This window comes from Saimiri boliviensis, chromosome 11, assembly GCF_048565385.1.
Source record: "Saimiri boliviensis isolate mSaiBol1 chromosome 11, mSaiBol1.pri, whole genome shotgun sequence".
Classification (NCBI taxonomy): domain Eukaryota; kingdom Metazoa; phylum Chordata; class Mammalia; order Primates; family Cebidae; genus Saimiri; species Saimiri boliviensis.
The window spans coordinates 9,259,256-9,282,523 of record NC_133459.1 but is presented as its reverse complement, the minus strand read 5'-3'; the positions used below and the strand labels follow the sequence as shown (position 1 = coordinate 9,282,523).

The 23,268-nt window shown below is 41.8% G+C and overlaps 1 protein-coding gene across 14 annotated transcripts in view; it reads right to left on the bottom strand.

The window, feature by feature from the left end:
- KIF1B (kinesin family member 1B) overlaps window positions 1-23,268 on the bottom strand; it is a 183,698-nt gene that overhangs the window by 40,872 nt on the left and 119,558 nt on the right. For 11 of the 14 annotated variants that reach the window (XM_039473782.2, XM_039473784.2, XM_039473787.2 and 8 more), the window contains 10 exons: window positions 23,171-23,264; window positions 19,482-19,630; window positions 17,360-17,538; window positions 16,485-16,622; window positions 15,073-15,321; window positions 6,694-6,812; window positions 4,321-4,406; window positions 3,835-3,964; window positions 3,511-3,673; window positions 514-604 (listed from right to left, as the gene is read on the bottom strand). In XM_039473782.2, coding sequence (XP_039329716.1) covers window positions 514-604; window positions 3,511-3,673; window positions 3,835-3,964; window positions 4,321-4,406; window positions 6,694-6,812; window positions 15,073-15,321; window positions 16,485-16,622; window positions 17,360-17,538; window positions 19,482-19,630; window positions 23,171-23,264 — 1,398 coding nt within the window. The remainder of the gene's footprint in view (window positions 1-513; window positions 605-3,510; window positions 3,674-3,834; window positions 3,965-4,320; window positions 4,407-6,693; window positions 6,813-15,072; window positions 15,322-16,484; window positions 16,623-17,359; window positions 17,539-19,481; window positions 19,631-23,170; window positions 23,265-23,268) is intronic. The other 3 variants (XM_039473793.2, XM_039473794.2, XM_074380046.1) reach the window with 1 other exon arrangement.

Genomic DNA, 23,268 nt, shown 5'->3' with positions numbered 1-23,268 from the left:
AGGTCTGTTTTCTTACTCCACGTAGGAAGACAGTTGTAAAGGGCATTAAAGTGTTAATCATACTATCGGTTGCAAGGAAAACAGACCCTAAGTCTTAATTTAGCTACAGAAGGTATTTGATAATTTTCATGTTATTTGCAATCAAGCAACATAAGTATCTTAGAGTTAAAAGGAGAATGCATTCACTTTAAAAAACTCTTATTAAGTATGCTTATTTTTCTAGGACAGAAACACTAAAACAACTCACTGCATTCAAACTGATGGAAGATTTTATTGGCAGACCGACCCACATTCTACTCACTAGGCCCATTGTAATTGAGACAAGAAGGCGTGCTGCTCAGACCACTGTGGATGACCTCACCCTCTATTGTCCATACTCTAGCCACGCCCTCTATTGTCTACTCTCCCCCTGCACAGCCAGAGACTTGTACCTCTTCTTATTACCCTTCCTGGGCTGAGAAAGCGATGGTACCAGAAAAACATATATTTGGCAAAAATGTCCACATCACTTACATTCTGTACATGATAAAAGCCCAGGGGACTTCCTCTGCCATTGTTTTTGAGGGGCTCTGTGGAGAATGCTTCATCATGGCGATGCAAAAAGCTTCATTAAAAAAAAAAAAGAATCGTTAACACTGCATTAAATGATTTTTATCAGAATCTGTTTTAAGAGCCCAATTTGGATCCTAGAGAAAGAATCATCCCACTTAAGCAGTTCTTTAAGTTATTTACATTCCCTTGTCAAGAACCTTTTCCCTATCACACAGAGAACATTTTAGATTTTATTTCAAAAATGACTGAAAAATTAATTGACCCTCATCATTTAGCTATAAGGATGTATATGCAAGAATGCTTTAGAAAGAGTGAAAAGTAAATTCAATTAACTCCTCTTCCTTTGTAAAAGCTTTTTACTAAAAAATAAAAATAGGCCAGGCGCGGTGGCTCAAGCCTGTAATCCCAGCACTTTGGGAGGCCGAGGCGGGTGGATCACCAGGTCAAGAGATCGAGACCATCCATCCTGGTCAACATGGTGAAACCCCGTCTCTACTAAAAATGCAAAAAATTAGCTGGATATGGTGGCATGTGCCTGTAATCCCAGCTGCTCAGGAGGCTGAGGCAGGAGAATTGCCTGGACCCAGGAGGCAGAGGTTGCGGTGAGCCAAGATCGTGCCATTGCACTCCAGCCTGGGTAACAAGAGTGAAACTCTGTCTCAAAAAAAATAAAAATAAAAAATAAAAAAATAAAAACAACGTCATTTTAAATAGAAAAAATTTGGCAGACTCAAGCTTCTATGGTTAGTACAAAAGCCTGTGGCTGCATAAGTTACCTAAGAGCCTGTTGTGGATTCAAATGTCACCTCTTCCACGAAGTCTTCCCTTACTTACCCTGACAGTTTTGTGTTCCACTTTATTAGTAACCTGTTTTTCCTTAATAGCAATGATTTCACTGTCATAATGTATCTATATGCCTCTCTCCCCACCAGACAGCAAGTGTTTTCCCACAGATCTCGATGCATAGAAGATACTCTGGAAAAACTTGTTGAACCAATGGGCTATATTTATTTCTTCTCAGATAGTGAGATTTTATTCTCTCTCTCTCTCTCTCTCTCTCTCTCTCTCTCTCTATTATTAGTCTGAAATAAAAAGAACTGCACAGTTAAAGAGGACCCACCACAAAGATTTACTGCCAGATAGAAAAATCCATCAGAAGGACACCCCTTCTGTCAAGAAAAAATGGAGAAAAAGAAAATATTTTGAATGGGGGGACCGAGAGAGACCAGTAGCATGAACTTGTCGTCCAAATTAGCTCACCATGTCTGAGAACACTAGCATGCTTTTGCGAAGTGCTCCAAATCCCTGATGCCTATACTGCTGGCGAACTCATTCACATTCATGGTGCTCTGCAGCTATAGCTTCCCAGAACAGGCCAGAGGAGCGACTATAAGCCTTTGAGGCTTTTTTGTGGTGGTGGTGGTTGTTGCCCAGGCTGGAGTATAATGGCGTGATCTTGGCTCACTGCAACCTCTGTCTCCTGGGTTCAGGCGATTATCTCTGTCTCTCGGGTTCAAGCTATTCTCCTGCCTCAGCCTCCTGAGTAGCTGGGATTACCGGCATGTGCCACCATGCCCGGCTAACTTTTGTATTCTTAGTAGAGGTGGGGTTTCACCATGTTGGTCAGGCTGGTGAAACCGACCTCAGGTGATCCACCAGCCTCAGCCTCCCAAAGTGCTGGGATTACAGGCGTGAGCCACTGTGCCTGGCCTGAGGCTCCTTTCAGTACAAGGAACTTGCCCTTTCCTCCAGAGCTAACACCAGGCAGAGATGTTGCTCTTTTTAGGAGATTTTAGAACAAAGGCCAACTCACTATTATTGTCACTTCAGACATCAGTTAACCAAATAGATGTTTTCCATAAAAAGTATCAGTTGCCTGATTAGAATAATAGTGACAGTTTCAAAAAACAGATTAATCTGGTCAACACTATCCTGTCCTAAGTTTGAGGGTGTGAGTGAAAACACATTAAATAGGTGCAGTCAGTGCTCACTGGGTAATATTTCAACAATTATGAGTTGTAGCAAATGATATTAGTGGCTTACTATATAGTGATCACATTTAATTCAGATCACATTTAACTCAATTTTCTGGGATATAACCTATACAAAAGCTTTGTAAACTACACTAGGACCTGCGGGAAGGCCAAGGCACATTCTGAGGGGAGAGGGATGGCAGAACCCAAAGCAGCCTCTTGGTGGCACCAGTGGCAAACTAAGGGCTGTAGGTATGGAGGGGTGAGACTTGAATCTCCTACCGTGGCCTTTTCCAAGTACTGAAAAGACATACTCAAGTTTGGAGGTATTAAAACTTAACATTCAAAAAAAAAAAAAAAATGCACACGTACCCCAGAACCTAAAGTAGAATTTAAAAAAAAAAAACATTCCCAAGAAAGTGTTTTCCTTGGGCAATCTTGAGAAGAAAGCATCCAGAGCACTGGGTCTGAGAGGGCTGCAGGACAGAGCAAGTCCTACATAGATGAGAAATGAGAGGTGTCACATCTTCTCTACATACTAGCTTTTTTCAGTTGACATAGAATTTATCCTTCTTTACACTGTTTAAATTTGCCTTTTCCCTATTAAATAGGCATAATTGGTGGCTAGATAAGTCATTGTTTTCACACTTATTAATAACAAATTTCAACATGAAGAGGGCTAGACAGACTCATCAACAGGCTTATCTGATCAGACCCTCCATTCCTGGTAAAGGGGGTCCACCCACAGCAGACCCCTGTAGTAGGATATGCAGCATGCTCCTCTCGCCAGTGAACCCTGTTGCATTCCAGGACAGGTTTCCGGCTCTCATTCCCATCGGAGTGATGAAAGCATTTTCCTTCAGAGACTGGTTAGTCTTTTTCTCAAGAGTATTAATCCCTCACACCCATAATGCACTCTGCAGTGCACAAAATACGTCACCTTGGTTAGCAGTTAGCTGGGAGGCAGAGCAAAGGGGCAGCTTACTTGAACTGACAGAAGATATCTGCATACTCTGGGAGAATTCCACTGGCCTGCAACACTGTTACTCGGAAAGTGAAGGCACTGCCCAGTTTCAGGTGGTTGCCAATCTCTTCAGAAAACCCTTCCATTACCATCTTACCATCCAGCAAAGTGCTTGACTTCAAATCTAAAGAGGGTCAAATGAACACACAGATGGTTCAAATAATGCAGAGGAGGGAATTGGGCATTCTTTCCATACCTAGTTGATGAAGGTCACTATGTCCCTTGATAATGGTATTTTCCCTTTGTTGAAAATGTCCCCAAGCATAGTAAACTCTCTGGACATACCCAAGTCATTCATTCGATTGATTTCTTCTGGAGGACTGATAACCTCAGAACTCTGACCCTGTCCTTCCACGATCCTCAACTCCTCCAAGGATAGGCCAGAACGAGTCATTGAGACAGATGAAAAGTCACTCTGAAAACAAGGCAGGAGCAGATACATAATAAAGTAGTATAAATACATATTTTCCCCCAGTTGCCTTACTTCTGTTATCTGCTCAACAAATAAACAGTGATTGGAAAATTATATGGACTGAGCGCTGTCTGAGGAAAGGCAACAAATAAAATATGAATGTTGGGTCTGTACATCTTTACCTTCATAATTGTTAGGCATGTTCCATATTTTATTCAACTACTCTCTGGCAACCAACACCCTATATATTTTTCAGTTTTGAAGGGGAACTGATCTCCAATGCTGAACATTTTCCTCCTAAATTCATTCTACTTCTTTCTCTTTCCACAGGGTTTTCCTTCTTCCTGATGGTTTCTCACCTGATTAAAGTATTCATTATCAAAAGATATTTTAGCTGTTCCTGACTGTCGAATTCCAGAACCATAATCAGGAGCTTCTTCATCCGCTGAAGCAGAAAAAAAATTAGCAAGAATTGAGTGAGACTACACAGGGGGAGGAAGGGAAAAGGCTCTTACTGGATTATAAAATAAAATCCTTTTGCATGAGAAAATGATACCAAAGTAATAAAACTGCATGGGCTGCTTCACACTCTATTCATGTAGATTTATCCAACTCCCTCAGTTCAAATAAGACTAGTCAATAAAGAATCGGTTTTATTCTTGAGATTGTTCAAATGTCATACCTAGAAATACTGACTCCTTCTATGCTGGCAATAGTCAATAATATCCAAGAAGTATTTGAATATATTATATTGTACTTATAAAGGAAACTTCTATATACTCAACACTGGTGATTGTGTCACAGGTTTCCATGGAGGAAAGGTTGAAAGGTCACTGGACACAGCACAGTATTTGAGAATTAAGACAGAAAGATTATAGAAAACGACCACATTTTTCCCTCAGAACATAGGCTGGATCATAGAAAAAATGGAAAATACTAAAATCTTTGTTTTCAATTTTTTTTTAAGAGATAGGGATCTCACTATGTTGCCCAGGTTGGCCTCAAATTCCTGGGCTCCAGCAATCCTGCCTCAGCCTCCCAAGTAACTGGGACTACAGGTTCAAGCCACCACACCCAGCTTATATCAGCTTGACCCATGCATTACAAAACAGCAGCCAAACAAATGTCTATTATTTAAGTACCCTGAGGAAAAAAAACTAAGCAAGACAAAGGACTAAAAATACTTTGTTACTAATGAAACAGTTTATCAAGATACATTATTTAGGCCAGGCCAGGCGTGGGTGGCTCACACCTGTAATCCCAACACTTTCGGAGGCTGAGGTGGGCCAATCATTTGAGGTCAAGAGTTTGAGACCAGCCTGGCCAACACAGTGAAACCCCATGTCTAATAAAAATACAAAAATTAGCTGAGTGTGGTGGTAGGTGCCTATAATCCCAGCTACTTGGGAGGCTGAGGCATGAGAATCACTTGAACCCAGGAGGTGGAGACTGATATAAGTTGAGATTGCATCACTGTTCTGTAGCCTGGGCAACAGAGTGAGACTCAGTCTCAAAACAAAACAAAATGGGCCGGGAGCATTGGCTCACACCTGTAATCCCAGCACAAAGTTTGGGAGGCTGAGGCAGGCGGATGACCTGAGGTCAGGAGTTTGAGACCAGCCTGACCAACATGGAAAAACCCCATCTCTACTAAAAATATAAAATTAGCTGGGCATGGCGGTGGGCGTCTGTAGTCCCAGCTACTCTGGAAGATGAGGCAGGAGAATTGCTTAAACCCAGTGGGCAGAGGGTACAGTGAGCCAAGATTCTGCACTCCAGCCTGGGCGACAGAGCAAGACTCCGTTTCAAAAAACTAAAACGAAACAAAACGAAACAAAAGGCCAACGACTGGCCGAGTGCAATGTCCCACACCTGTAATCCTAGCACTTTGGGAGGCTAGGGCAGGAAGCTCACTTGAGCTCAGGAGTTTGAGACTATACTGGGCAACATAATTAGACCCCAACTCTACAAAAAACTTAAAAATTAACTGGGCATGGTGGTGTGTGCCTCGTAGTCCCAGCTACTCAGGTGGCTGAGGCGGGAAGATGGCTGAGCCTGGAGGTGAAGGATGCAGTGAGATATGATTGCACCATTTCACTCCAGCCTGGGCGACAAAGTGAGACCTTGTCTCAAAAAAAGAAAAGGCCAATGACTTTTTTTTTTTTTTTTGAGACGGAGTTTCGCTCTCATTACCCAGGCTGGAGTGCAATGGCGCGATCTCGGCTCACCGCAACCTCCGCCTCCTGGGTTCAAGCAATTCTCCTGCCTCAGCCTCCTGAGTAGCTGGGATTACAGGCACGCGCCACCACGCCCAGCTAATGTTTTTGTATTTTTAGTAGAGACGGGGTTTCACCATGCTGAGCAGGATGGTCTTGATCTCTTGACCTGGTGATCCACCCGCCTCGGCCTCCCAAAGTGCTGGGATTACAGGCTTGAGCCACCGCACCCGGCAGGCCAATGACTTTTATATAGTTAATGCAAGAGCTGATCTTTAACATGCTGAAGGAAATCTCTTTACCTCATTATTCCAAAACAGCAGTAGTATGGACTAAGCAGGATCTATTTATGATACTTGGCAACAACTGCTACAAAGGAGCAATAAACGCTCTCTCCAAAGAAGACAAGATCCTCACAGTTTGTATGTGTAATATAAGTGTGACCCACACCAAGTTTGCTTGCTTTGTCTCTAGACAAAGAACTCACAGCTCTCATTTCAGAAGAGGGTCACCTACCTGCGATGGCCTGTACAGCCACACGCAGAAATCCCCGCACTTCACCCTTCTCACTGACAATGGCCACTCTGTGGATCAGGGGCACGGGATACAGCAGATTGCTCAGGTAAACAAATGCCCTAGAGACAAAATCCAGGAGACAAATATCAGAGTGGCCCGTGGAGAGAGAAGCTGGCTTTCAGATTCACTCAGAACATCTTCCTGCAACTGTAAGCTGACTCCTGGCATTGTCTTAAGACACCTTCTCAGTCCTATCCTCTCAGATTTGCCTCCAGCTGCCTTTTCAGCACAGATAACAAATGAACAAATAGCAAATGTTTGACAGAGCTGCTGACGAAGATCAACACACACCAAATCACACTCTAAAACTCAACTATTGTAGGGAATAGAGTAACAACTGGAAGCAGACTTTCAAAATACTGCTCTATGAACGCAGCTAGGGACAGGTCTGAGGAGGAGTCCATTAAAGAGCTTAACCTTTCAATTTAAGAAACTATAAAAAGGTTTTGTTTCACTTTTCCCAATAGGTAAAACAGAAACCAGGAGACAAAAAAGGAAAGGGAAATGGGCCAAAATACAGTTAATAACTCTAAAATAAATTCCTTATCACAGCATTATGGGTCTTTATTGTTATTTTAAGAAATGACTATTGGCTGGGCACAGTGGCTCACACCTGTAATCCCAGCACTTTGGGAGGCTGAGGCGGGTGGATCATGAGGTCAGGATTTCAAGACCAGACTGGCCAACATGGTGAAACCCCATCTCTACTAAAAAATACAAAAATTAGCTGGGCATGGTGGCTTGTGCCTGTAATCCCAGTTACCTGGGAGGTTGAGGTAGGAGAATTGCTTGAACCGGGACCCAGGAGGCGGCGGCTGCAGTGAGCTGAGATCGCGCCACTGCACTCCAGGCTGGGCTACAGAGCAAGACTCCATCGCAAAGACTATTTATTATTGGCTGGGTGTGGTGGCTCAGGCCTGTAATCCCAGCTTTTTGGGAGGCTGAGGCAGGCAGATCACCTGAGGTCAGGAGTTGTAAGACCAGCTTGGCCAACATGGTGAAACACTGTCTCTACTAAAAATATAAAAATTAGCCAGGCATGGTGGCATGTACCTGTTGTCCCAGTTACTTGGGAGGCTGAGGCAGGAGAACTGGGGAGGTGGAGGTTGCAGTGAGGCGAAATTGCACACTGTTTTCCAGCCTGGGTAACAGGGTGAGACTCTGTCTCAATAAATAAATAAATAAATAAATAAATAAATAAATAAATAAATAAAAATTTAAAAAAGGACTATTTTAAATCAGGCAGGGTGACTAACAAGGTGAGGTCAGCAGCCACATACAAGCAGAGAGGCCGTGCAGCCAGAAATTTTTGAGTTCTAAGCCTAGAGGAGACTCTGAATGGGCGTCAACATAAATGTTAAGGGAGAAGATGACAGTTGATGCCTAAAGGGTTTGCTTTTGCTTCTAGAGTTCAAAACCTAATTCAGAAATGCATAAGTAAAAGGTAAATTATAGCTTTAATACTTTATATTTCAAGCAAACTAGCAAAGTCCCATCACATTTCTATTTTCTTCTTTCATTATTTTGTAGCTCTTACTTTTGTAAAAAACTGATAAAAACTGGTGGCCACAAAGCTTAAGTGTGTTTATTCCAATTAGAAAGGCAAATAGAATCTAGTTCCTATTATTATTCCTGTCTTTCCATTTGGTATATGCTGATCTTTGAACATAAGACAAAAGACAAAGATAGACACTTGCATCAATAAATCCAACCAAACCAAGTGACACACATGCTTATCTGATGCTTTTCCTGCTCTGAAATCTATTTAAAAACAAAGAGAGGAGGAGGATGGAGTAGGTATTTGGGATTTCAACTTGCAGTAATGAAAATTATGAAAACAGACTAAAACATCACAGAAAAACAAATGTTAATATGACTTCAGAACATCTATGAAATAAGAATGAAAAATACAACAAAAATAACTGCAAATGAACATTAAATCAGATGAAATAATGCCTATTTTCCTTTCAGTCTGCTCCAAAGCAGGAGAGCGAGAAATGCTAAGAAACAGAGAGTTGAAGGTGTGGTATAAAAAAAATATAAGAATGAGAAGTCTTCTAAAAAGGATTATAAACAAGACCATCAAACAACTAGTACTGCAACAGAATTTAAAAGACTAAGAATTTGGCATAAGGTATCAAATGGATAATTTTTTTTTTTTTGGAGACAGAGTTTCACTCTTGTTACCCAGGCTGGAGTGCAATGGCACGATCTCGGCTCACCGCAACCTCCGCCTCCTGGGTTCAAGCAATTCTCCTGCCTCAGCCTCCTGAGTAGTTGGGATTACAGGCATGCGCCACCATGCCCAGCTAATTTTTGTATTTTTAGTAGAGACGGGGTTTAACCATGTTGACCAGGATGGTCTCGATCTCTTGACCTCGTGATCCACCCGCCTCGGCCTCCCAAAGTGCTGGGATTACAGGCTTGAGCCACCGCGCCTGGCTCAAATGGATAATTTCACTTTCAAAGTCAACACATACACAGATCACTCTCCTCTATTATGAGCACCCCAGCTAGACTTGCCCATTTCAAGGCCTGAGCCATTAAAGAGCCATCGCACATGTCCCCTGCCTAGAGTCTTCTCTGCACTTGCTGCCCACCTCATGCCTTTGATGTCTTTTTAATTTTTTTGAGACGGAGTTTTACTTTTTGCCCAGGCTGGAATGCAAAGGCACTATCTCAGGCTCATGGCAACCTCCAGCTCCCAGGTTCAAGTGATTCTCCTGCCTCAGCCTCCCGAATAGCTAGAATTACAGGTGCCCACCACCACGCCTGGCCAATTTTTTGCATTTTTAGTAGAGATGGGTTTCACTATGTTGGCCAGGCTAGTCTTGAACTCCTGACCTCAGGTGATCTACCCACCTCAGCCTCCCAATGTGCTTGGATTACAGGCGGGAGCCACTGCGCCTGGCCTCATGACTTTGGTTTCTTCACATCTTCAGGTCTTATTTTAAACACCACTTTCTCATAACAGGTCTCCCAACGGTATGTGATCTCCGGCAACACACAACTATTTCATGATTGCTATAATTCACATTTATTTATTTGTGCAATTATTTAATTTATGTCTGTGTCACCCATCAAACTACAAGTCTGTGAGGTCAGGAACCATGTCTGGCTTTGCTCACCACTGTCTGCAGAGGGTGGAACATTCTACAAATATTTGGTAAGTGAACAAAATCTTCCACTTCTACTGAAATATAAAAGGCAGATCATTTTTCTGTTCTGTTCTGTTCCCAGAAAAATGGAAAATCTTCCACTTCTACTTAAAGATATACCAGAAGCAGAAAAGTAAAGCCATCTAACTTATACTAGGCTAATTTTCCAGAGCCATCTCATAATGGATTAACTATACAGAACACATTTAGGTTCCTAACTACATCTAATTTGTTATCTTAAAAATAGTTATTTGGGCCAGGCACGGTGGCTCACATCTGTAATCCCAACACTTTGGGAGGCCGAGGCGGGTGGATCACAAGTTCAGGAGTTCAAGACCAGCCTGGCCAAGATGGTGAAACCCCATCTCTACTAAAAATACAGAAATTCATTCAGCGTGGTGGTGGGCGCCTGTAATCCCAGCTACTCGGGAGGCTGAGTCAGAGAACTGCTTGAACCCAAGAGGCAGAGGTTGTAGTGAGCTGAGATTGCACCACTGAACTCCAGCCCGAGTGACAGAGCAAGACCCCAACTCAAAAAACAAAACAAAACACAAAAAAACAGCTATTCAAAAACAACAGCCACCTTTTTTTTTTTTAAAGAAGTTCATCATATTAATGCACACATTCCACAAAAGTACTGTTTACACACACACTAAAGATGAGATTGCCTTTCTGCCTATGGCGATGGCTAGTCCAAGTGTGGGAACATTGAAGGCATTATTATAGATTTCCCTTTTTAGAGAATTCTATAATTCTATGGCAGGGACCTTACCTCCATGACTATATAATCACACACTCACTAGACAGCTCCTTGTCATGTTACCAGAATATAGTCCTTAGCTCCAAATCAATGCTATATAAAAATTACATTCTGAAGCTTTTAAACAGAATTTTCATAATTACTCTGTATTTTTGAGAATCCTTATACTTTGATCTAGCAGACTGAAGGAGAACAGGGATGAGAGAGGGAGATTATGTAAAGGATACGTTAGCAGAAAGTTCTATGAAGTTACATCAAAAAGGGAAACAAATGGTCAACAAAAAGATAAGAAAAATCAGCAAAATTATGGTGCTACTTACAGAAAGAGTACCAGTTGAGATCACAGAATAATCATCGTTTACTCCCTTTTAACCCAGAAGACTAGCTTAAATATTTTACATTTCATCCCAAATTATGACGGATGGTTCATAACATCCCAGCATGCCATAAGAGAATAGCTAAAGGGACAAGCTCTTTTCACTTGTAATATAAAGAATGTTACCAGAGGCAGAATGTTTACCAGAATTACCATAATGTTACCAGAGGCAGTCATGGCTAAAAAATAAACTTACTAATGAAATTTCAGAAGAAAATAAACTCCCCTGCCCTGCAAGATGGAGTCTTGCTCTGTTGCCCAGGCTCGAGTGCAGTGGCTCAATCTTGGCTCACTGCAACCTCCGCCTCGAAGGTTCAAGCGATTCTCCTGCCTCGGCCTCCTGAGCAGCTGGGATTACAGGCATGCACTACCATGCCCAGCTAATGTTTGTATTCTTAGTACAGAGGGGGTTTCACCATGTTGGCCAGGCTGGTCTCAAACTCTTGACCTTGTGATCTCTGCCCACCTGGGCCTCCCAAAGTGCTGAGATTACAGGCATGAACCACCAAGCCTGGCCAGAAACGAAAAATGTTGCAAGTGAATTATATTTGCAATTATATGCCAATACGGGAAATCCAATATTGTGAATCACAAAAACAGGAAAGTAGTTACTTCCCTTACACATACAATGACCACTACACAACTGAGTGATATTGCATTATTATAGACTTTGTTTGTAGATGAGAAATGTAGTCAAGAGCGAAAATGGAAAGCTATCCTTCACTTTACTGATTGTTATTATCCTTCACTTTACTAATTGCTATTTACTGATTTCACTTCCTCCCCTAGTCCTTTCTTGCAAGGTTAGAACCTGGGAACCTAAACACATGGAAAAGTCAATTCTGAGCCATAGCTCCATAAATATTTTATGTGGAAATCAAAATAGATTGATTGTATACCTATACTTACATCTAATATGATTAAAAGAAATAAAACTAGAGAGAAAAGAATACATGCATCTTAAGTCAGTTAATTTCCACATTAAGTGGGATTGTCTTGAGTTTCCATACAACTTGCTCAAAATACAAATGTTTCTTAGAAGTCTTATCCAGGATAATCTTTTTTACTAGGGCAGATGACAGAATATGAAAGTTGAAAAATGTCTTTAAGGCTCTTTACTTCTACCTGTCATTCGCTTTACACTTGACAGCCCAAAAGGCTTCAGTTTAAGTTGCCTGTCCTAGTGATAGAGATGGTCTAAAACCCAAGGCTTCTCCTGACAATTAGGTCAGGCTTCTCCTCACCATGTTATATAAGATGAAGCTGCCTACTCTTCACTGCAATGGTAAAGAACACAAATAAACAGTTTTAGAAGCTGTGTAATTGGAACTGGGAAAAAAGTTTATGGCCAGAAACTGGGTTCTACCTTCTAACTCCCTTAGAATAGGATAAAAATGTGCTGAAGCACACAGGCAGCCATCAAATAAAGCAAGCATTACTGTCCCACTGTCTGTATACATCTTTCTCTATTTTCATAAAAATCAGCCTCTGTGAAATTCTAAGTATCTATTCATGGAGATATACTAGTAGAAAACAATATTAATGGTCACATAATCCCTTTATGTTTATTCATGGAAAAACTGAATTCCAAATGCTCCTTCACCACCGGAAAACCCAGAGACTGTCTAATATTACGACCTACTGTTATACTTGAGACTTTCATTTCTATCAAAGAAGTTTTTATTTTCCCCCTTTCCGTAACAGTGATCATCTTCTAAATCAGTTATGAGGTTCTGACCATGTGACCAATATCATACTATAAATTTTTTTTTTTTTTTTTGAGATGGAGTCTCACTCTGTTGCCCAGGCTGGAGTGCAATGGCATGACCTCAGCTCACTGCAACTTCCACCTTCTGGGTTCAAGTAATTCTCCCTACCTCAGCCTCCCAAGTAGCTGGGATTACAGGCACCTGCCACCACGCCCAGCTAATTTTTTGTATTTTAGTAGAGACAGGGTTTCACCATATTAGCCAGGATGGTCTCAATCTCCTGACCTTGTGATCTAATCGCCTCAGCCTCCCAAAGTGCTGGGATTACAGGCATGAGCCACCGTGCTCGGCCTATAAATTCTGTTTCATTTTATATTTTTTGGTAGAGTTGGGGTCTTGCTCTGTCCACAGGCTGAAGTGCAGTGGTGCAATCACTGCTCACTGTAGCATCAAACTCTTAGGCTCAAGTTATCCTCCTGCCTTAGCTTCCAAAGTAGCTAGGATTACAGGTATGTGCCACCACGCCAGACTAATTTTTTATATTTTTAGTAGAGACAGGGTTTGACTGTGTTAGCCAGGATGATCTCGATCTCCTGACCTCAAGATCCGCCCGCCTCAGCCTCCCAAAGTGCTGGGATTACAGGCATGAGCCACTGCACCCAGCCTATTTTTAAAATTTTTAAAGAGACAGTGTCTCACTATGTTGCCCACTCTGGTCTCAAACTCCTGGTCTCACCCTCCAGATTTGCTGAGATTGCAGATGTGAGCCACTGCACCTGGTGAGATAAGTTTTAAAACTTCTGTCTCTACTAGGTCAGGAGACTTGCTATCCTTTAATTTTTAGATAACTGGTACTTATCAATTTAACACTGACATAATTCCCTTATTTATAAAGGATTCAACAATAATATGTGGTTCTAATGTACCATTAAAGTTAAACTTAATACTATTAAACCTGGACATACTGTTTGGTTAATCCAGTGTGTACTCTACTGTTGAATTTGTAATTCAAATTACCACAGCATGAAGACTGGATATGGACAAAGACACCAGTATTATGAACACGTGCATACAGAGTTCTGCATCACTGACAGATGCACAAACTGAGAGCCAGAGACAATGTCTCAGTTTGGTGAACTAGTCTTAACACAAAGTAGTTTCATATAGCACCAAATAAATATTCTTTTTTTTTTTTTGAGATGGAATCTCACTTTGTTGCCCAGGCTGAAGTGCAATGGCGTGATCTCGGCTCACTGTAACCTCCACTTCCTGGGTTCAAGCAATTCTCCTGTCTCAGCCTCCTGAGTAGCTGGGACTACAGGTACCCACCACAAAGTCTGCCTAATTCTTTTGTTATTTTTAGTAGACAGGGCTTCACCATGTTGGGCAGGCTGGTCTCAAACTCCTAACCTCAGGTAATCCACCCACCTCAGCCTCCCAAACTGCTGGGAGGCAGTTACAGGCGTGAGCCACCACACCCGGCCTAATTTTTGTATTTTTAGTAGAGACATGTTTCATGGGTCAGGCTGGTCTCGAACTCCTGACCTCAGGTGATCCACCCGCCTAAATCTCCCAAAGTGCTAGGAGTACAGGCGTGAGCCACCATGCCTGGCCAATATTCATCGTTGATGGGGTCAATAGATGATTTTCTGAGCTTTATCATTATAAACCTTATAGGTTAAAATTTTAGCAGATGCCAAAGATCTACAGATAGGCTCAGTGAAACTGGCCAGAGAAAGGCATTCATTTTAGGTAAAGGAGAAGCTTGACTTTCCTGATTCTTTTTAGGACTCAGTAGACTAAGCAAAAAATAAATTTAACTCTACCCCTGAATCTACTTTTGTCCTCTGATTCCTGCAGTACCACAGATTCTTTGGCCAAACCTTGGCCTTGCTCTGCTCCCTCTCTTGTGTTATCTCTGCATGCTTTTCTATCACATTCCTTTAAAAAGAAAACATCTAGACCATGATACCATTCACTGAACCCACTACGTTTGACTCTTACATTTGACTTTCTCCTTTGGGGTTCCTTTCTTCAGAACAAAATTACTGGGCAATTTAAGACAAGGTGTGTTTCATGTAGTCATCATATATTGCTGCATAATGTGCTGAGTAGACTGAGGACCTCACCAACAATGCCTGAGAACTCTCTCAGCCAGATCAGCATTGATAAAGAGCTTGAAGTATTGGAAAACTTGGAAAAGAGCATTCATGAGTTTAATTGGCTAATGCAAGGTTACCCAAAATTGCACAGGCAGGGAGGCCTTCAGAGCAAGAGCTGGTCCCTTTTTGCCTTTCTCACAATAACCTCACCAACCTTCCCACTAAAATGAACCAAGGGGATCGGTCGTAAAACGGGTCATGCCCATCACTGAAGAGATCTGATCCCTCCTCCGTCCCTGCGTCAGAGCCGGCGTCATCCACGAATGCCTCATCATCAAAATCCTCCATCTCATCCTGCTGCTCGTCAGCCAGCTCAGTGATGTCGGAATCAGCCGTGGAAAAAGTGGGGGAGGGTGTGCGGTCGGCAAGGCGCTCATTCACACAGCCGTGGAAAATGGGGGAGCTAGACACCAGGTAAGACGCCAATTAACACAGCCAGGGAGAGAGGAATAGTTGGTTAAACAGGAAGCAATAGGTGCCAACAGGACAGAATCCACTGGGGAATCAACACAATAAAAGCAAATGGAAAAGCAAAAGGATAAAATAAGCATAAATCATTTGGGTCAGGTGAAAGGGAACAAGGGACAGGTTGAAAAAGTTACGTAAGGACTGATCCTTAGAATAAGAAAAGCAAAGGAAACACATGAGTAGACCATCCTAGGTAAATATGGTGTTATAACAGGTTTACATTCTCCAGTTCCCATAAAAGATCAGCATCTAGGCCTCAAAGAACCCACTCAACATCAAAGTGAAATAAGGAAGCTTTCAATCTTTACTGAAATTCTGACATCATCTTGGAGCAGAAAACAAAATGGATGAAATGGTATATGACAAAGCAGCACATGCTTTGCTAAGGTTAAGATGTGTTTGGCCAATTCATCTCTTTGAAAAACTATTTTGCTATCAGAGTAGAGTGGAAAAGATTCATTTCATTTCCGCAACATACTATGACTTCAGCAACTCCTTTTTACCTAGCCTCTTTAAAAACTATTACAGAGTTTTTTGCAATTGAAAAGCAATTCAAATTCTGAAATCATTAAGTTTCCCTGCTTTGAAAATTTGAAACCTTTAAGAACTTGACTCCATATGGACTCATAGAAGCACTATGTGTTTTCATTAAGTGCTGAAAATAATGTATAAAAAATGAGGCTGAAGGGGACTACCAAAGTACAATGAATTCACCCTTGCAATGACTAAAGTGGGATGAACTACTTTTTTTTAAGAAAAAGAAAGAAAAAATTAGATCATGAAGAGATTGTGTCTGAAAAGCCATACTATGAATGTAAACTGTATACAAGTTTTCTTTTCCTTTTAAATTTATCTTCATCAGGTGCAGAACATTTTGTAAGTCAGGGAAGACTCAAATACCTTGGCTGAAAGTTTGAGACTCAAAACAAATATGCCCACTGAGTATAAATGACACAGTGGTTTTGAGTATATAAGATTACAGATGCCTTTTTACACTCTTTTTTCTCTCTTAACTTTTTATAGTATCTGCTCAGGTTTTAAACACTTAAAACTATACATTATTTTTAAAAAAAAGACATCAACAAAATCATCACATACCTCCCCACAAGTTTGAACCAGTGGAACCGATCATAGAAGGGATCGCTGCCAGTCACAGTGGTCTCACTTTCGTCTTGGGCACTGGAGGCCATCTCCCCTGCCCTATCATACATCTCTCGCATCAAATCCAGCCTCTGCCTAGTTAGCAAACACAAAGTACATTGAGTTAATATAATGAGACTACACTAAACTTTGGAAGCATCTTCCATGCAAGATTTTCTTCAAAAAAAAAAAAAAAAAGGAGTTACTCCCACTCTTTAATGTTATTTGAAAAGAATGAAGGCCAAAAGTACAGAAACCAACACTTAGTATCCCAAGTGTCTGAGTCTAGAGATAAGCCATCAAAAGTCAAGAATGGTCACCTATCCTCTACTGAGTGAAAAGTCACAAAGGGGAATACTGTAAGTCAATTGTACGTGACATCTTAAATAGTACACTGAGACGGGGAAACATCTCATCTTAAATGTAAAAAAAGCTATAACTTCCATATTTATTATTGATCATCCTGAGGTCCAGGATAGAAAAGATGAGTAAGTTCCAGATCTCAAATAGAAATATCATGAAATTGGAATATTTAAAATTTAAAAGAGGGTCTACAGAGGGTAAATTTAAATATCTACAAATGTCAGAGGTGTGTGAGGAGTACAACTCATTCACTTAAAAGAAAACAGATGGTCATATCATTGGCCAGCAACAGCATTTAGAAAGTACAAGGAAGTTTCAAGAAGAGATTTGGGTGAAAAAAGAAAAATAAAAAGAAAGTACAAGGAAGTAAGCAACGGTGTCCTCAGAGAGGAGAGTTTGAGGGAGCCCACTTAAGCAAGTCATTGTTTTTTCCTAAATAAAACAATCAGCCTTTATGAATGTTTTCATACTTGAGTTTCTCCAAAGACCAATAGTGTGTTGCTCCATTCTTCAAATCCTGGACTTCTACTGCTACCACTGTGCGAGGGAAAGGCCTGTCCTCATGAGTTTTTTCCATCTCAGTGGGAAGTAATTCAGGAGGCAAAGGGGAGTACAGTGTGTCAGTCAGCAGAACAAACTGAAACTGCACCTGAATGGAAAGAATAAACCATTGACAAATGGTTTTCATCAAGCAAGCTTCAGAGATGAGACAATACAATCATGCCCAATGGGAAAGAGGTTGAATGTGTTGTATGTGTTCAATAAATATCTTGTGACTAACTGGAAAAAAAGGCCACCTGTTAGCAGTCATAGGGAATAACCCTAACTTCAAACCAAAATCTTTTTTGGGGGATCCACAAGAGGGACAGGGTTGTACTCTGTCACTCTGTCAGGCTGGGTGCAGTGGTGCAATCACAGATCACTGTAGCCTCCATTCTTAGGCTCAGGTGATCCTCCCAACTCAGCCTCCTGCGTACCTGGGACTACAGGCATTTATTACCAGCCCAGCTAATTTTTGGTATTTTTTGTAGAGATGAGATTTCACCATGTTGCCCGGGCTGGTCTAGAACTCCTGAGTTTGAGATCACCTGCCTTGGCCTCCCAAAGGGCTCAGATCACAGGTCAAACCACTACGCCTGGGCTAAAATCTTGATAAATATATTTTGATTGACTGAAGGAAGACTTCTATAGAACTTATACCAGAGACCAAAAGGTAGACCACAAAATGCACATCTAATCCCTCACTAATGAGAGAGGATGGAAACACAGCAAGGTTTCCCATTTTAAATTCAGAGAGTTACAACTACTGCTCTTAAAAGTGTTTTTTAGGCTGGGCATTGAAGTTCACATCTATAATCCCAGCACTTTGGAAGCTTAGCTCAGGAGTCTGGGACCAGCGTAGACAACACAGTGAGACCCTGTCTCTACAAACTAAGCCCAGGATGTGGAGGCTGCAGTGAGCCATAATTGTGCCACTACACTCTAGCCTGGGCGATAGAGCCAGATCCTGTCTCAAAAAAGAGTTTATTATAAGGTAAGTGCTTCACAACATTGTCATTTATTTCTCACTACCACCTATATTTTCACCAAGAAATTATTCTTAAACAAATTATTTAATATTAAATGCTATGCATAGCAGTAAGAAAAAATGACAGTTACTGCCTTTAGTCTACGTGTGGAGAGGAGTGGTTAATAAATAATTATAAAATGAGAAAGGCTGCCCAGAGTATGAATGAAGATCTTATTCCCTAGAACTATAATTTAGTTCTATGAGAAGATAATTAATTTCCCCAAAGTCAGGCAGTCTGTGCTCTTACCTACTACACAATATGGTTTTCAACTGTAATCTTAGCAGTGAAGAAACTGATAAACAGTGGGGCATACAGAAGACAGAATCTACGGTTTGGTGGGAAGTTTTGGTCATACTTACAAAAATGAGTAACGTTTATTGCCTTTTACCATGCCAGGCACTATTTTAAGTGTTTCATGCATATGCCCATTTTCATTCCTCACAAAATCCCTTGGTGCCAGGTATTGTTGCTAATCCCATTATGCAGATGGGGAATGGAGGCACAGGGCCTCTGGGGTCAACACCATTCGTGGAGCTGGGGCTGCAACCTGGACTGTCTGGGTCCAGGGTGCACGTGATTGTCCACTGTACAACAGTGCCTCTCAGACCCTAGAGGAGGAGCAGATCAGTGGCAAAGGGGCATACCAAACTTAGAGGTGCAAACTTAACGGTAGAAAAGCAGAAGAAAATTAAAATTATTCAGAAACCCAGGAGAAGCATTTTTCTACTACTATGTTTCTCCAGTTCTTGTTGTTAGGTATACAGTCTCTTCACTTGTAAAATAAGCTAGAAAACATCTGTTTTTTTTTTTTTAATTTTTTTCAATTTTATTTAACAAAAATTTAATTAGTACCTATTATGTTCCAGGCACATATATTAAATAAAGACATATATCAAGCTGTTTTACAGCACAAAGCAGCTGAGTTCCCCCAAAGGAAAGGTTAGTTCAAGGTGAGAGCCCAGATGTGCCCACAGCAGGCTCAGCTTTGCCTCCACATCTCCTGTGTTCTCCTGCTCCATACCTTCTTTTTCAGCTCCACACTGATGGCATTGGCCTCCTTTAGGTACACGGCATTGCCCCAGAGTAAGTCCCGTAATGAAGTAAACTGGTGAGACTTCCATTTCCGGAAGGCCCATTGAGCCAACTCAAATTCATGCTGTGTCCAAGAAACTGAAAGAATGAATGATGCATATTTAATAGCAATCTTACAATTATATAAAAATTACATCTCTCTTCTAGCCTATCTTTTACCAAGATGGTGTTTTCTAATTTCTCTGCATTCAGCTGTTTTTGTTTTCTCTTCTTTTTAGTGAAGCTTACTCAATTCTTTTGATATTAGGAAAGCAATATATACATTTCAGAAAACCTTTAAAAATCCTACTTTTGGCTGGGCACAGTGGCTCACACCTGTAATCCTAGCACTTTAAGAGGCTGAGGTGGGCAGATCACCTGAGGTCAGGAGTTTGAGACCAGCCTGACCAAAATGGAAAAACCCCGCCTCTACTAAAAAAAGAAAAACCGGCCGGGCGCGGTGGCTCAAGCCTGTAATCCCAGCACTTTGGGAGGCCGAGGCGGGTGGATCACGAGGTCAAGAGATGGAGACCATCCTGGTCAACATGGTGAAACCCCGTCTCTACTAAAAATACAAAAAATTAGCTGGGCATGGTGGCACGTGCCTGTAATCCCAGCTACTCAGGAGGCTGAGGCAGGAGAATTGCCTGAACCCAGGAGGCGGAGGTTGCAGTGAGCCGAGATCGCGCCATTGCACTCCAGCCTGGGTAACAAGAGCGAAACTCCATCTCAAAAAAACAAAAACAAAAACAAAAACAAAAACAAAACATAACAAAACAAACAAATCCTACTTTTGAATTTATTTAAAATAGTACATCAAAAAATACATTTTTCTTTTTTTAAAAAAAGATATTATTATTATTTTTTCCTGACAACTTCGTAACATTCTTGGAGTAAAAAAAGATTATTATTATAACATATGGCCACAATAAAAAAATATTCCTGGGCCGGTGCGGTGGCTCACACCTGTAATCCCAGCCCTTGGAGAGGCCAAGGTGGGTGGATCACCTGAGGTCGGGAATTCAAGACCAGCTTGACCACAAGGAGAAACCCCCTCGCTACTAAAAATACAAAATCAGCTGTGTGTGGTGGTGCAGCCTGTAATCCCAGCTACTTGGGAGGCAGAGGTTGCAGTGAGCCGAGATCGCACCATTGCACTCCAGCCTGGGCAACAACAACAAAACTCTTTCTTAAAAAAAAAAAAAAAAAAACTGGCTAGGTACAGTGGTTCCCATCTATAATCCCAGTACTTTGGGAGGCAGAGGTGGGCAGATAACCTGAGATCAGGGGTTATCTGATCTGAGACCAGCCTGGCCAACATGGTGAAACTACATCTCTACTAAAAATATAAAAATCAGTCAGGCGTGATGTGTGTGCCTGTAGTCCCAGTTACTCAGGAGGCTGAGGCATGAGAATTACTTGAACCTGGGAGGCAGAGGTTGCAGTAAGCCAAGATTGCACCACTGCACTCAAGGCTGGGTGACAAAGTGAGACTCTGTCTCAAAAAAGAAAGACAAACTCCTGACCTCTGACCCCTGATAAACTGTATGACTTCATATATTTCTCTTTTTTAAATTCTACTATAGAGAGAAAAAAGGTACCATTTCACTTATTTAAAAATAAGAAACTAGCTGGGTGCAGTGGCTCACGCCTGTAATCCCAACACTTTGGGAGGCCATGGCAAGTTTGAGAACAGCCTGACCAACATGGTGAAACCCTGTCTCTACTTAAAACATAAAATTAGGCCGGGCGCGGTGGCTCAAGCCTGTAATCCCAGCACTTTGGGAGGCCGAGGCGGGTGGATCACAAGGTCAAGAGATGAAGACCATCCTGGTCAACATGGTGAAACCCCATCTCTATTAAAAATACAAAAAAATTAGCTGGGCATGGCGGTGAGTGCCTGTAATCCCAGCTACTCAGGAGGCTGAGGCAGGAGAATTGCCTGAACCCAGGAGGCGGAGGTTGCGGTGAGCTGAGATCGCGCCATTGCACTCCAGCCTGGGTAACAAGAGCGAAACTCCGTCTCAAAAAAAAAAAAAAAAAAAAAAAAAAACACACAAAATTAGCCAGGCGTGGAGACGCATGCCGGTAATCCCAACTACTTAGGAGGCTGAGGCAGGAGAATCACTTGGACCCAGGAGGTGGAGGTTGCAGTGAGCCAAGAATGTGCCATTGCACTCTAGCCTGGGTGACAAGAGCAAAACTCTGCCTCAAAAATGAATGAATAAATAAGAAATTCAATACATAAATTAAGGGTTCCTTCAAAGTTAGTTTGAAGCTTTGAGACTGCCAAGAGGTTGGGTGAAAAAATGAAGTATGGTAAGTGTTCATACTGCATTATAAGGCAATAAGTAACAATGAAAGCCCTAACTCAGCTAAGAAATGCTGGAAAACCAGCTGGGCGCGGTGGCTCACGCCTGTAATCCCAGCACTTTGGGAGGCCGAGGCGGGTGGATCATGAGGTCAAGAGATCGAGACTATCCTGGTCAACATAGTGAAACCCCGTCTCTACTAAAAATACAAAACATTAGCTGGGCATGGTGGCGCGTGGCTGTAATCCCAGCTACTCAGGAGGCTGAGGCAGGATAATCGCCTGTACCCAGGAGGCGGAGGTTGCGGTGAGCCGAGATCGCGCCATTGCACTCCAGCCTGGGTAACAAGAGCGAGACTCCATCTCCAAAAAAAAAAAAAAAAAAGAAATGCTGGAAAACCTAACATAGGCAAACATGACTAAGCAGTATGATTAGAAATTTGCCAAAAATGTCTTCAAAGTACACTGACACATTCCGAAGTCCTCACTTGGAAATCTGACATTAGCCAGCAAATTTAACAGACTGTCTTAACAAAGATTAAGTTCTGTATTTATTTGTAATTCATATATAAAAATGTCACATCTACAGCAATATGAGGCAGTGCATGTAAACTTTCTTTTTTTGAGACAGAATCTCACTTTGTTGCCCAAGTTGGAGTGCAGTGGCACGATCTTGGCTCACTGCAATGTCTGCCTCCCTGGTTCAAGCGATTCTCCTGCCTCAGCCTCCCAAGTAGCTAGGACTACAGATGCACACCACCATGACTGGCTAATTTATTTATTTATTTTTTGAGACAGAGTTTCAATCTTGCTGCCCAGGCTGTAGTGCAATGGAGTGATCTCTGCAACCTCCACCTCCCAGGTTTTAGCAATTTTCCTGCCTCAGTCTCCCACGAGGCTGGGATTACAGGCATGTACCACCATGCCCGGCTAATTTTTGTATTTTTAGTAGAGATGGGGTTTCACCATGCTGGCCAGGCTGGTTTCGAACTCCTGACCTCAAGTGGTCCACCCACCTTGGCCTCCCAAAGTGCTGGATTACAGGCGTGAGCCACTGTGCCCTGCAACTTTCTAAGACATTTATATTAAGATGTGTTCAGAAACCTTGTGAAGGTCTAAGAACACTATCACCCCCATCCCACCACATAAAATACAGCCTGGACTCTCAACACTGCACATCTATTAAATCAATAAACTGGCTCAGTAAAATGTCAATAAATGATAGGGCCCACTACGAGGAATCCAGCTTTGGTTATGCATAAATGACTAATTTGATAATGTAACTCCAAAAAGATATAAACAGGAAAGTTTCTGTCTCTAGATTTCACCTTCTTCCTCCTCTTCCTCCTCTTCAGTTGTTTCTGCGGCTAAGGATCGGGTTTCAACCTGCTTCTGCAAGGCCTGCAATTTACTCTCATAGTCCTGA